General features: G+C 39.7%; 2 protein-coding genes and 2 non-coding genes across 5 annotated transcripts; 1 reads left to right on the top strand and 3 right to left on the bottom strand.

Annotated features, from left to right (window-relative positions):
- Positions 1–1,298: 1,298 nt before the first annotated feature.
- LOC117828193 (type-4 ice-structuring protein LS-12-like) lies at positions 1,299–5,765 on the top strand. Its single transcript, XM_034705209.1, has 5 exons — positions 1,299–1,321; positions 3,830–3,927; positions 4,548–4,616; positions 4,726–4,849; positions 5,367–5,765. Coding segments are annotated over exons 1-5 (507 nt in total). The 5' UTR covers positions 1,299–1,319; the 3' UTR covers positions 5,581–5,765.
- A 240-nt stretch (positions 5,766–6,005) lies between these two features.
- Positions 6,006–13,444, bottom strand: LOC117828164 (polyadenylate-binding protein 1A-like). 2 transcript variants are annotated; one of them, XM_034705171.1, is made up of 14 exons: positions 12,718–13,444; positions 10,159–10,352; positions 9,638–9,753; positions 9,198–9,337; positions 8,997–9,091; positions 8,781–8,918; positions 8,349–8,444; positions 7,900–8,266; positions 7,693–7,803; positions 7,436–7,581; positions 7,259–7,343; positions 6,933–7,063; positions 6,620–6,719; positions 6,006–6,394 (listed from the first exon to the last, which is right to left on the bottom strand). In XM_034705171.1, the coding sequence occupies exons 1-13, from the start codon at positions 12,908–12,910 to the stop codon at positions 6,621–6,623; spliced, it is 1,911 nt and encodes a 636-aa protein (XP_034561062.1). In that variant the 5' UTR covers positions 12,911–13,444; the 3' UTR covers positions 6,006–6,394; position 6,620. The 2 variants fall into 2 exon arrangements, with proteins under 2 accessions (XP_034561062.1, XP_034561063.1); XM_034705172.1 differs by lacking the exon at positions 12,718–13,444 and adding an exon at positions 12,508–12,629 and having other exon boundaries at positions 6,281–6,394.
- On the bottom strand, positions 8,551–8,687 carry LOC117828578. Its single transcript, XR_004634441.1, has one exon. It is a non-coding gene; the product is annotated as a small nucleolar RNA SNORA5 (small nucleolar RNA).
- Positions 10,652–10,787, bottom strand: LOC117828579. Its single transcript, XR_004634442.1, has one exon. It is a non-coding gene; the product is annotated as a small nucleolar RNA SNORA5 (small nucleolar RNA).
- Positions 13,445–14,379: the final 935 nt, after the last annotated feature.

Genomic DNA, 14,379 nt, shown 5'->3' with positions numbered 1-14,379 from the left:
TTGTACTTCAGGGCCACCATTATTGTTACTTTACCCCAAAGAGTTCCTGTTTGGTGGTTCGGCCATTTTTCAAAGAAGAATTAACTTTGCAGAAGATGGGTTAGTTTATAAGTCTTCCTGCTTTTTTAAAAAAAAATTATTTTATTTTTCTAAGTGGTTAGACTAGAAAACTGTACTTTTTTTGGGGTTTGGGTCTTTGTTAGAAAAATACTAGTTCAAAAGTATCTCTAAACATAAAATACTATTAGGCTAAAGTGTGCGTTGCATTGGATTGTGCTCCACCTCAAGTATATGTGTAAAGTAATTAATATTAGAATAATTAACATAGAGTGCTAAGTGTATTTTAAGTGTGTTAAATTTAGTAGTTTCTAAAACACACCGCATTGTTATAGATAACTAGACCCACATTTAAGATACATGTATGTACTTTCCAAACATATGTATGAGCTCAGGATTTTATTTTTTTTTTACATGTATGTACTTTCCAACACTTCCTCCAGACCCTGAAAGCAGCAGGGGGAAGTCAGAGACATATCAAGAGGAGAAATCTGAGCCTCCTCTGTTCTCTTCTGGCACCAACAGAGCACAGTGAGGCTTTATAGCTCCAGCTCTGCAGCCTGAAGCATGTGATTAACACTTGGACACAAAGTCACTCATTATGCTTGATAAGGGGACTTAAAAAAACAAAATCAAAAAATGATCCTTCTGTGTGACACTGAAAGAAATCATCCGGAGTGAACTGAGTTTGACTTTGAGTAGGTGGACCACCAACTTTGAACAGAACAAAGACTCTTAGAGGAAGTAGGACCTCCTCTTGTGCTTCCTAAATGTTTTTTATGACTTTCTGGAACTTGTGTAATTTTTCAGTCTTACTGTGGTTTGGTGTAAGTCCATGGAAGCTTGAAGGAGGACTGTTAAGAATTTGAAAATCTTTTTTCAAGTTTTGCCTTTTTTTTTTTTTCTTTTTTTTTTTTTACAAATTCCAGAAAGACTAGGAAAGTCTCACAGCCAAATAAAAAAAGGGGAACGGTGTGGCATGTTATTGTTTATCTCAGAGTACACACACAGCAGGAAAGTCACTTATCACAAATGTAATGAGTATTTGGCACACTGGAGGGCGTGCTTTCATTTCACTACCAGTTGATAACCTCAACTATGCAGATCAATCACATTTTGACACTGATGTAGCTGCTTAGTTTGCACAAACTGCTGTGTGTGTGCTGCTCCACAAGGCCTGCCTTTCTGATCTAGTTTTATCAAGAACATCTCCCTGACAGATACAACTTGAATGCATGAGACTTTGATACCAATGAAAGATAATGTAAGGAATCCTCTTATTTAAACACTGAATGTAAGACATCTTAATCATCTTTTCTTTTTTGTTTTTTTTAATCAAATAAATGTTATTGTAAAGAGTTCCCCCCTACTATATTTAATTCCAAACATTACTTCTACTAAACTAGATTTACACTGAATGTAAATGAAATTAAGTTACGTTGATATTAAGATTTTACTTAATAATATACAGCATATAATAAGCTTTCAAATCTATTTCCTTGTAGGTGTAGCGTGTTAGGTTTCACATATCAGTGTTTCACCATGAAGTCCAAACTTCTCAAAAGATTTCAGTGAAATTATTTGATTTATCTCCAAAAAAGGAAACAGAAGAGCACATTTCAAGTAAATGAGGCTGAACTTCCTCTTGTGACCTTTCAAAGGGTCCAGACCATTTTGTTGGCAGCCAGCGATCAGTGTTACAAATTAAAAAAAGATTAACACTACATGAAAATAGTGCTTACAAAAAGAAAAGCTGCTTACATGTTGCCCTTACATTAATATAAATCCAGTCCAGCAGTATATGTAACAAACAGCCAGATTTACTCAGCACTCTTACTTCTGATACTAATGATCACTTGCGGCCAGAGTCTAACCTACTCTCATTACAACAGTTTTATGCAGGACTCAGGTCTCACTCAGCCGTGTATACCACAACAAAGATTGTTCCACTCTTTTTTACTTTTATAAAACAGGTTTAAGAGAAGTAAAAAGAAAAAGAGCTGTTTCCATCAGGGGAGTCCAGGCAGAGGTTGAACAGACTCTGGACTGGGACAATCATCTCCGATAGAAAACATTCCCACATCTGGTTTGGATTTAAGCTTTATGTCAAAGTCTGCAGGGGCTTCCCCAATAGATGAACAGAGACTCATTGAAATGTTCTACAAGTTTTATTAAGCAGCTCATGTTTTCAATGCCCTCTGCTCACATACCTTTTTCCCCTTCTTGAATAGTTTATCACTGATGAGGGTGAGGAGGAGTTGAGAATTAATTACTTTACAACAACTGTAAAGATAAACTGCCAGGAGTAACTACGTGTCGGATGTTAACCAAAGGTAGAAGGTTTACATCCACATGAGTAAGTGTCAGACAAGGACTCTTCTAACATTTCAAATCCACTTAAGAATAGTTTTAGATCCTTTATCTTCAGTACCTGATCTTTAAATCAAGATTTCATAAACATGGCAGTAAAAAAGAAACAGTTACATACATTTACAGTATTTACTTTTAAAAGAAGGCTGCACTCTTTCAATGAGTAATCCACACCCACACTCACATATAGTGAGGCTGTACATTGGCATAGCAGTGCCACATGTAAAGTGCAAACATGGCCCAATTTTAACCCTAATATGCTAACGTGAAGTGGTTAGCTACACCCTGATGAGTCCACATTCTACATGCTGCTTAACAATATTTTAAGATAGACTCTTTTAAGTGTGTATGCACTGTCAAAATGTTACCTAGGTTAAATGTTGGCCTATTAATGTTGCTAAATCAAAAATTATGGACTCATTAAAGGATTTCAATTCATCCACATGGGGGTATGAATGTGAGCGACAAAGTAATTATAACAGTCTTAATATTTGTTTTGGCAGTCTACCAGATTTATGAACAAAGACACAGTTTTTATGCTAACAGACAAATCACAAGTGAACACCTAGCCTACAGTTTCTGGTCTTAAAATTTGACTTTAAAGAAATGAATGAAGAGCAAAAACAGATAACTCCATTTTTATACATTTTCAAAAACATATTTCTTTTTGATATAGATTCCTGATAGTTACATTTTGAAGATATCTCTGATTAGTAAAGTCCTTTTGACTTAGTCGCAGCCACCCAACCTCAGTTGATTGATCATACCAAAAGCTAGTATTAGAAAAAAATGTGTTTTTTGAAACATTTTTTTAATTTTTCAAAAGTGAGTTAACGGTTTTTGCAAATGAACTCTTCAAATATAAATAATTCATTATTACAGCAGCACAGGTCACACAGATCAATCAATAAATCAGAGCTCAAAAGTAAAAACTGTAAAGGTTTGGGCTATACCTGCTTTGAGTTACATGCTAACTTCAACATCACATCAGTGCTATAAAGAGATACAATAAAAACTGAGAAGCCCACACAAAACTGATTCTTCATTAAGTATCATAGACATTATGCTTTTATCAACAGAAGTTAAAAGGTGCTGTTAAAAACCACAGCAGTTTAATGAAATGTAGAACAAAACAAAGCCTGCTCTTAGTTATCATGCTAGTAAGTCATATCTCTGTAAGCTGATGTGGCATTCAAGCGTGCCCTCACTGTCACGATGATTAACGGTTTTATTTAATTGATAAGATAAGATGCGACCTCATGTAGGAGAGTCAGCAGTAGGATTGTTGGACTTTGGTTTAATTTTGCCGAGGTGGAGGACTGAGCACTAAGGGTCAGCAGGGTGAGTCACTTACTGGCAAAAACATCCAGTAATGTTTTCCTCCGTTATCTAATCCAATCAGGTTCACATCCCTGGGGGCTGTATCAGTGCTCAGGACTATAAGAGGCCCGAGAGTACTGCAGAAAAGCACCATCCGGTCCAAATTCTCCTGCCGCACAGGTGAGTCTGACTTCAACTTTTCTTTCTTTCTTCAGGGCTTAAACTGTGATCGATACACTGAAACAATTCCTCAAATTCTTCTTTAGTGTAAAACTTGTGTTTTTTACGGACAAAGGACTAAAACTAAATTTAAAAACAATTTGAATCACTTAAAATTCAAGTTTTTAATGTTTTATATTATTGTGAAGTTAGACTGAAATATGTAAGTCTGCTTTTTAAGTCTATTTCAATTTCTTTATGAGGAGATTTTAGCCACTGTAGAGTCAACACTGAAAGCAACAACATGAATGTAAAAGGGTGACAGATTTTATCTGAAGTTTACAAATCAATGTGGAGTTTAACAGACACAAAGTGATTCATCTCTGGTCATCGCATTATGAGGAAAAAGCTGTCAGGGACTTTCTGTATGAACTTTTATAAGTCACTTTTCTGACTGAGCAAGAGGAAGCCTTTCAGCATACAAGAACCAAAAAACAACTCTATGAAGACATCTTTGATCAGAGCAGAACATTAAAATAAGCATAAGAAATGTAAAGTTAAGACCCACCTCTCTATTGTGCAAAATAGCAATGGCAAGAGTGTTTGAATGCAGAATAATTAATTCATGTTTGTTTCTGTAGGTCCTGTACCCTCAGCAGCCATGAAATTCATCCTCATTGCCGCCGTCGCCCTTCTTGCTCTGGCACAGGGTATGAAGATTACTCATTAACTCTTCAATCAGAGGCTGCAAATGTGTTTTATAGTTAAAACAAACTCAGTTATTTAACTTTTATTTTGTTTGTTTTTGGAAACCCACAGGAAGCTCTGCTCAAGATGCTACCGATCTTGAGAAGCTCACCCAGTACTTTGAAGAGATGAGAACCAAACTGACCCATGACCTGACTGAGTTGATTAACAACCAGGACCTGGCAAACCAGGCTAAGTAAGTACAGAGTCCTCAACGGCTCCTCCACCTCCACACATGCAGTCAAAGCTTTTAGTCATGTCTTATGTTCAGAATGATTTAAATCTGTTTGCTGCTGTATTGACTTTACCCATTGTTAAATAACTACAAGAGTTGTAACTTGTACCTCTTATACTAGGACTTTATGTAGCTTTATGCTTTTACTCAAATTTATGCACAGTGATCAGTTTAAAACTTATGGCTCATTTTTGTAATTATATTTTTGTGTTGATGAACTACAAATCTGTGTTTTAAACAGACAACAGAACACCCCTATAATGTATCTCACCATTATGGTTCAGTCCTCAAAGCACAAAGCCATCACTTGCTTTACCAGCAATGGAAAATCTAATTTTTTAAATACTTTTTCAGTAGCCCAGGATACAATACTACTAACCCAGAGTGCTACCTAAACTGTAACCTGTACTCTAACAAGCAGGTCAGACATACAATTCTGATTTTCACACATCACCATATTCCATGCTATTTTCTACAGGACCTTCATCAGCGACGGGCAAGCCCAGCTGGAGCCTCTGGCTGCTCAGGTCCAGGAAAAGCTGAGGACCGTCGCCACCAACGTTGAGGAGCAGATCAAGCCAATGGCTGCCAACGTGCAGGCTCAGGTTCAGCCCATGATGGAAAACTTCCAGCAGCAGGTTCAGGCTATCCTCCAGAAGCTGATGGACCAGACCCAGGCCATTGGAAACTAAACTCTCCACACAACAAGATGCAAAAGTGCTTCCAAAACCACCACCTCCTCAGAGCTACTTGTATTTGATGGCTGGCCTAAAAATGCGGGCAGAAGATCTTCAGCCTAAACGTGTTTCAGTGATTGTTAGCATTGGCCTTGTCATTCTGTCCAAAAAGCACAATTAAAACTTGAAACACAACTCCAGAGTCAGTTTAGTATTGTGCCTTTGTGTGTGTGTGTGTGTGTGTGTGTGCATGTCTCAGTGTGTGTGTTGTGTGTGTGTTTGTGTGTGTGTGTGCATGTCTCAGTGTGTGTGTTGTGTGTGTGTTGACTATCATTAGGCCTGTCAAATAATTTGACTTACCCAACAGAGACAAGAAAAATGAAGTAAGAGGGAAAGTAGGCAAACTATCTGTTATCAAATCAACAGCTGACAAGAACTAGTCATTTTGAAATTTTTATTCAAGCAAGCAAAGGTCAAGGGAAATTTCACAATAACAGGCTGGAAAAGCCCAAACATTCAAACATTTAAAAGGGATAAAATGGCAGAAAAGAATGCTTTCAGTCTTATTTTCTTACAGAATTCTCCTTTAAAACTCCTCAATAACTTATCATTTTCTATTTTTAAATTTTTCCTATTTTTTTGTTTTATTTTCTCTATTTAACTCAACAAACCAGGCCTAGTGTTTGTGTTCATAACCAGCCTGGTTGGAGACTCGTTTCCATTGTATTTTTAATATATTATTTCACTTATTTTTACTTTGTTTAATACATTTTTCACTGATATTTTTTTTTCTCCATCGGTGAAGCTAGTCTCACAAGGTCTCCAACTCCTGTGAATACAAAACATAAATAAATGATAGGGTTTTTGTGTAGTTAGCAACAAAATGTGTAACCAAAAGCATCTATGCTTCCAAAATCTGATGCTAGACGATAGTTGTAGGTCTAAAGGCAAAGCTGGAATAACAAAGCCTGTATATAGATTAACTTCAAGAGGTGAGGAGTGAGTCTCCTGACAACACTGTCCTCTCCTTGTGAAAGCAGCGCAATATCTGTACCTCAAGTTGAGACGCTCTGGACACCAGTTGAATTTGTCACAGTCTTCTGGGCGGCCTCCTTGGCCTGGTGTGCCTGAAGAACAGCCACAGCTTCATCCCCCTAGCAAGAAAATTGTTTAGTGTTAGCAAACAGCATTATGGGAAGATTAAGTCGAAGTGCCCCCTAAATTCCACCTGGTCTTTTTACTACTGGTGACGATGCATTCTCTCACACTTCCCCATCCTTTATTCTTCCCTTTCCTTTTACTCATTAAGCTCTAGTGAAATCTTCAGAAAAAGGAAGCTGTCAGCCTTGATGAACTAAAGTGGTCACCTTTGAGCGGAGAGACTCTGGAGACTCCAGCATGTGGAGCAGCTCTGAGTTGTCAATCTCCAAGAGCATGCCAGTGATCTTTCCTGCCAGGCTGGGGTGCATGTTCTGGATCAGTGGGAACAGACGCTCACCTTGGAAACACAAGGAAAGGAAGATAATAAAGGATGTTAATAACACTCCAAGAGCATCACTTACTGCTACAAAACCATAAAATATATAACATTCATATACAAGGTATGATGTGGCTGTTTTCTCATCTCGGGTTACAAAAGATAATTGCACAGGGCCCAGTGACATGCAGAGGGTAATCTGTTGCTGACACTTACCCAGCATCTGCTTCTGTTCCTGTGGAGGAGCAGCAGCCAGCATGGAAGCAGTCAGAGGCTCCTGTCCCTGAACATGAACAGCAGGCTGAAAGAAAATTGAAAGTCAGACGAAATATAAAAAAATCCCATATGAAGGGCATTAAATGACTAGACAGGAGGGTATGTGTGCATCCCTACCTGCTGCATGTTGACTTGTGGCTGCGCAGTCATGTGCTGTGTAGGGTTGCGAACTCCTGCAGCATACTTATACTGGGGGACTCCACGCACAGGGGGGGGTGCTCCAGCAGCTGCTGTGGGTGGTCGGGGGCCCATCGTCTGAGAGGCTGCAACACACATAGAAAACATCAACACGAAGACATAGGTAGAAACTGTAATTGCTGAGCGTTTAGACAGACTACTTCTTAGAATTTAAAAAAAGAGTAAAGGTAACAGACCGACTCGCTGGGCTGACATCATGCGGGGCACCTGGGAGCCAAGCCGCATGCCACTGAAGGTCTGAGGGCGTGGAGCTGAGGGACGCATGGCACCTGGCATGTTCTGAAAGTCTACACAAGGACACACACATTTTTCACTGTTCATTAATGTGCTGTGTCAGACAATGGATTCAGACACTGATGGATCAAAAGAGGTGAGATACTCACGTTGTGGCCGGACACCTTGGGTGGTCCAGCGTGGGCTTGGGCGGAGCTGGGCCATCTGCCCAGCAGCTGGGTAGTAAGAAGCACGGTTCTGAGCTTGGGGTATGGCTGCCATGAAGTATCCAGAGGGTGGGGCAGGCTGGTAGGGGTTGATGACTGGATTTGGCACTGCGCGCACAGTGGCCATGCGCTGCATATACTGGTTGGTCAGGTGTGCTTGACGCTCTTCTTTGCGCTGGGCCAAGGCCACATACAGCGGCTTGGTTGCTACAATACGTCCGTTCATCTCAGTTACTGCTTTGGTGGCCTCCTCTGGAGATGAGAAGCAGACAAAGCCGAAACCTTTGCTGCGCCCTCCCTCCGTCATGACCTTAAAGATAAATCAAACCAAATTCTAGTAAAAGAGTAAAGCAGTAAAGCAGCCTCACGACAGTCGACTGAGAAATCATTACCTTGGCACTGGTTATTGTGCCGAATGGTGAGAACTCCTTTCGCAGACGTTCATCGTCAATTCCATCATCAAGGTTCTTCACATACAAGTTGACACCCTAAAAAGACAAAGGTGGTGTTGACTTTTATGTACAACAGTTGGGAACATTTAAACCAACAGAGTGCTTCTAAAAGTACCCTTAATTCTTCTGAGTGTATACTGTGTTTTGTCTGTAGTGCATGTTTATCCCCAGTATCTATGGTGAAGACATTTGGGGCCCATGAACTACAAAGTTAGTGTTGCAGCCATTTTGGCCAGTGCAACCTACCAAAGAGGGAGCACTGAATTTGACAAAGCTGCAGTTATCCAATATGCTTAATCAGAAGATAATGACAGGAGCTAATACAACATGGCACCTTATGAGGTGAATTTGCACTACTAGAGAAAGAAGGACCTGGTAGCGAGTCATGCGGTCTTGTTTCATTTGCTCGAATTTCCGCTTGAGCTCCGTCTGTCGCTCCACCTTCTTCTGGGCCCGGCCAACGTAGATCAACTTTCCGTTCATCTCCTTCCCGTTCATCTCGTCCACTGCCTGTCGGGAGAGGTCAATAACGTCAGCTATGTTTGACATGACAATGCACTCACAGAAAATCGCTGTTGCAACTCTCACCTGCTGGGCGTCTTCGTGCCTCTCAAAGCTGACAAACCCAAAGCCTCGAGACTTTCCACTGTCATCGGTCATGACCCTGATACTCATGGAGCTTCCTAAACATCAGAAGAATAACCTTCAGTTATTTGTCACTGCAGATGATCAAAATATTATACAAGTATTGGAAGGGATGTAGATGAAGTTCAAACTGTTCAAACCTACCATATTTACTGAAGAGCTCTCTCAGCTTCTCATCATCCATGTCATCACCAAAGTTTTTAATGTAGACATTTGTAAACTCCTTGGCTCGGGCACCCAGCTCAGCCTCGCGCTCTTTGCGAGATTTGAAGCGACCAACAAATCTGTGTTGGAAAAGATCAATTACAGGTGCAATAAGAATGTTTTGCTATTAGCAACTATAAAGCCAAACCTTTGTAAAACAGGATTACTCAAAGTATTATTGATCATGTCAGAAGAATGACACTCCCATAAGAGCCTTCTTCATTAGCCTCCAAATTGATTCAAACTTTCAGAAGTGCTTGAGCAACCATTCAAACTCCAAATGTAACACATGCAAAAATCAATCTAACAGAGTTCTTTTCCTCTATTTTACACTAGTCATACACCACAAACATTTTCAACAGGATACAACTTTCACTTACACTTTCCGGTCATTGAGAAGCATGCCATTCATTTTCTCAATGGCTCTTTCCGCTGCCACCTGAGTCTCAAAATGCACAAAGCCGTAGCCTTTAGAGCCATTTTCATCACAGACCACCTTTGAGGGGAAGACACATGCAGTTTTAAGTTCACACATACACACACACACACACACACACACAAACACATGCGGTCACAGTTTATTTAGCTAAAACATCCTGTTAGACCACAACTGACATTAGTGTCCTCTGCTAAACCGACTTTCTATAGGGACTGATGAGATGTTCCAAGCAGAGTTTGTTACTGTCAAAATCTTCCTCTTAATACGATCAACCAAAGTCAGTCAGTTATTCATCCAATTGTTTGATTCTTGATTAATCTTATCTACCAGGTGATTAACCACAAAACACACAGATGCAAATTATGCCTGTAACCACAATGCTATCTAAGCACACTGATAGCTGACCAACCCCTTAGCTGTAGGCAAGAAACAACAAGGCGGGGTCAGCCACTAGCCCTTTACCTTGCAGGACAGGATGTTCCCAAAAGCAGAGAAGGTGTCATAAAGAGCCTTGTTGTCTATGGACTTGTCGAGGTTCTTGATGAAGATGTTACCGACACCACTTTTCCTCAATGATGGATCCCGCTGTGACCACATGATGCGCACAGGCCGCCCCTTGATCACATCAAAGTTCATGGTGTCCAGTGCACGCTCGGCTGTGAGGGAGGAAAACAGGAACAGGGGCTGGGTTATTGAGACAGTTTAAATATAAAATCAGCAGCATTTGTTTTGGGTGGGGTCTTTACAGCTGAGAGGGTATTTAGCTTAAGGGTGGGGACAGTGGGTGTGTGTGTGGGAAGGGGCGGGGGGTGATTTCAGAAACCTGGATCTTCAAGTTCTCTAAGGGCCTTTTTTATATGAAACAGGTGACAAACAATACAGCCAAGTTTGTTCAATATATTAAGAATGTGTCAGTGACCCTCTAAAAAAATGTTCCCTTAATTTGGACGTTATGATTTGTCTGTAGTTCATATTTATCCCAGCATCCACAGCAAAGTCATGTGGGGCCCATGATCTACAGCATTATTGTGGCAGCTATTTTGGCCAGTGGGACCCATCAAGGAGGGAGCACTGAATTTGACAAAGCTGCAGTCTTTTAATATGCCTGACCTGTGCCTATTTATCTCAAGGCCATTTTTGGCGTGAGACAGTGCCTACTATTGGAAATCATTGTGGCTTATTCACAAACATCTTTCAAAAGTTTGGCTTTTTATCTTTATTTATGCTGCAAAGTGACAAGATTAAAAGTATCTGACTGAATCATAGTTTCACTTTTGGTCACATGACTGGTATTTTGTTTCCCCAAATCAAGTTACTAATACTCAATAACATAAATTAACTTAAAATTCTGTATCAGTGTGATGGTTAGGTTTTTTGGCCGGATTAAGCCCTGGATTGAATTAAGTCCACAAACACTTTCTCAATCGTCATCATAAAATTAGCATTTCACATTATATAATAATCATGTTATTGGCATACAAATGACCTACACAATAACAAGCCTATTTCATCTATACAACCCCACCCAAATACTTCACTGAAGCACAAAAAGCTTCACTAGCTTACAGTATATCTCAGAAAAACACTGAGTCACACCCATGGGAACCATGAGCAGATGTCAGTTCTTATCACTGGAACCCAAAAAGATATGGTGTGTATTATGGGGCTTTCAATACATGAATAACTGGGATGTTCTGATGTTCATGTTAAAAAAAAACTGCCTGGATAATAGCATTTACAATTTAATTGTTGCGTATGTAGCATATCAACTTAAGCTTTTTACTCTGGTAAAGTTGTAAAAGTACTGGTTTCAAAACTACTTAAAGTATAAAAGTAAAAGTAATGTAAGGGTGAAAAATGCCATTAATGACAAAAGCTTAGGCTGCGCCACAGGGCCCTATAGTGCACTACCCAACCACAAATACATTTCACAATACTGGAGAGAAATGGGTTTAGCAAATCACAAACAAGTACCATGGTCCTACCATTTCCAGTTTCGTGAAATGTGTTTTGTGTTTTGTGAAATGTATTTGTGTTCTCTGAAATTTTTCCTAAAGCACCCTAAAATTCTGAAAAACTGTATATTCTCAAACCAAGTGTTGTAGTATAATCAGGAGGACATGATTAAGGTGTGCAGAGACTTTCAGGACACTACACTGTATTACAGTGAAGTTATTGAATACTATTGGCAATAAAAAATTCTGAAAAAAACTATGTATCCTCAAACCAAGTGTTGTAGTATAAACAGGAGGACATAATTAAGGTTTGCAGTGACTTTCAGGACACTACATTGTATTACAATGAAGGTATTGAGTATGATTTGCAATAAATCTCCCTAAAATTCTGAGAAACTATGTATCCTCAAACCAAGTGTTGTAGTATAATCAGAAGGACTTAATTAAGGTTTGCAGTTACTTTCAGGACACTACATTGCATAACAGTGAATTTATTGAATATTATTTGCATTAAAAATTCCCCCAAATTCTGAAAAACTGTGTATCCTCAAACCAAGTGTTGTAATATAATCAGAAGGACATGATTACAGTTTGTAGTTACTTTTAGGACACTGCACTGTTAAGGAGTGATGTCATTGACTGTTTTAGTAGTGTATCTTTTCTGCAGTACACTTTGTAGACGGCCCCTGCCTAGAGACCAATGTTATTTGCCCAACGCTTGTTGTCTGTCTTACACTGATGGGAAAGAGATATATTTTGTGTTTTTAACATCTTTCATTTGCAAGTTATTGGTCTGAGAAGGTCGAATCTGTCAATATCTCTCTAACTTTACCCAAATAGACTTCTGCGTGCTTACGTTACTGGGGTGGGCCGGGGGAGCGGTCCTGGTTCTTCTCTGCTCCGCCACTGCTAGGAGGTTCAACTGAGGAGACCCTACCCACAACATGTCGGCCGCAGTCACGTGTAGAGGGAAGAGTGCCCCCCTACTCATCATGTACTACTGTCATTTTAACCTATAGACATTACTTTTGACAGATATAATGAGGTATATTGATAAAACACATACCGTCCGCTGGTTGCTGGAAGTTGACATACGCGTATCCCAGGGAACGACGGGTGATCATGTCCCTGCAGACTCGGATCGACAGGATGGCTCCGGCTGGGCTGAATTTCTCGTAAAGCATGGCTTCAGTCACATCTTGATGCAGATCCCCGACGTACAGGGAGGCCATGGGATAACTGGGAGCGCTGGGGTTCATTCTCCTCGGTTGACAAAGTATCCGGACAAAGCTTCAATTCTTCAGGGGAAAAGTTTGACTGACTGCCTGGTAACGATAACGGCTCCAACGTCTCTTCAGTTAGGGACAGAACATTGAGTTTGAACGGTAATATCTGTTGGTTTGTCAGTTACAATATTAGGAGTTAAATTACTGTTTATAAATGACGCGAGTTTAACGTCTGATGGGGATAAAAATGAGTTTAAATTTTGAAACACAATTATTAAAAGCAAACTGGTCCGTTTCTCAGGCTATCTTCTATACCAGTAACACGTCGACTGACAATCCCTTCGATTTAACGTTATTCAGCCCTTTCTTGTACGTTACCGTCCAGTCCACGTATGTCTACTCCAGCTTCACCGACTTGTTACAAAAAAAATAAAAATAAAAATGATTTTTTGGTATTTTATGTTTTGGATTTTTTTTTGGATTTTTATTTTTTATAGAATGTGTGCCGAGCGGGCTCAGGAGCACACACGCACTCTCACAGCACTAACAGCCGGGGTTGAGGGGGAGGACACATGTGGGGAAGTGTTAGCTTTATACTGCTGGGCGCGTCACAGAGATTGACCAATCATCTTTCAGTACCGTCGGAAAAAAAGTCAACAAAGGGGCGTGGTCTACTTCTGTACGCATGATGATGAAATCATGTAAAATCGTATTGTTAGATACTAAAATTGGTATGTAGTGACTATAACACCTTACCTTGTCGCAACGACACGAATTCCACCTGATTCTAAGTTCTTACGACCAAAGACAGTCTGTGCACACGATCTACTAGCGGCTTGGGAGCAGTGCCCATAATGGCACAACCACTCCCACTGCTAGACAGCATACAGTATAAGGAATGTCATGGGCTGGTCTTGCCCAGCATGGCATTTTACTGTAACAGATCACTCCGGTATTTCTCACTGGATACGAATCAAATGATAAAATATAAAGCCGACATTTCTCAGATATCTTTATTTGTATTTATTAACACTATTTGTTTTTTAAGGTGTCTGTTTGTTGCGCAATCTTGTGCATTAGGTTTATAGTTTGGTCTCTGTCTCATTCTTCTCTTTTATTTTATTTGTATTTGCTCATACAGTGTTTTTATTCTATTTATTTTTAAAGTGTTTTATTTGTTTTTCATATTTTTTTATTTTATTCAATTTTATTTTATGACACCGTTTTACGTTGAGTGTTTTAACTTATTTTACCTCACTGTGCAGCACTTTGCTAAACCTGATTGTCTTGTTTAAATGTGCTATATAAATGAAGTGAATTGGATTGGATTGGATTGGATTGGAATGAAAGTGAAGCATACACTGACTCAGCTTGATTTCCTTGTTTTTGTCTTCTCAAAGGGCGTTGATCAAGCTTACATTGCTCTCAAATGTCGCTGATTACTTACCTCTTGATTGAAGGCTCACCAATACGAGGTTAACACCAGTGAGTTATGAAAAGGC

This window comes from Notolabrus celidotus, chromosome 16, assembly GCF_009762535.1.
Source record: "Notolabrus celidotus isolate fNotCel1 chromosome 16, fNotCel1.pri, whole genome shotgun sequence".
In the NCBI taxonomy this organism is placed as follows: Eukaryota; Metazoa; Chordata; class Actinopteri; order Labriformes; family Labridae; genus Notolabrus; species Notolabrus celidotus.
This window is presented reverse-complemented; position numbering and strand designations above follow the sequence as displayed.

Bases quoted from the DNA above. Each gene is read 5' to 3' on its own strand.
- LOC117828193 (XM_034705209.1), top strand. The intron at 4,617-4,725 runs GTATGAAGATTA...GGAAACCCACAG, and splicing joins CCTTCTTGCTCTGGCACAGG to GAAGCTCTGCTCAAGATGCT. The intron at 4,850-5,366 runs GTAAGTACAGAG...TATTTTCTACAG, and splicing joins GACCTGGCAAACCAGGCTAA to GACCTTCATCAGCGACGGGC.
- LOC117828164 (XM_034705171.1), bottom strand. From the start codon at position 12,910: ATGAACCCCAGCGCTCCCAGTTATCCCATGGCCTCCCTGTACGTCGGG. The intron at 9,092-9,197 runs GTAGGTTTGAAC...TCTGATGTTTAG, and splicing joins AGAGCTCTTCAGTAAATATG to GAAGCTCCATGAGTATCAGG. The intron at 7,582-7,692 runs GTCTGTTACCTT...TGTGTGTTGCAG, and splicing joins GATGTCAGCCCAGCGAGTCG to CCTCTCAGACGATGGGCCCC.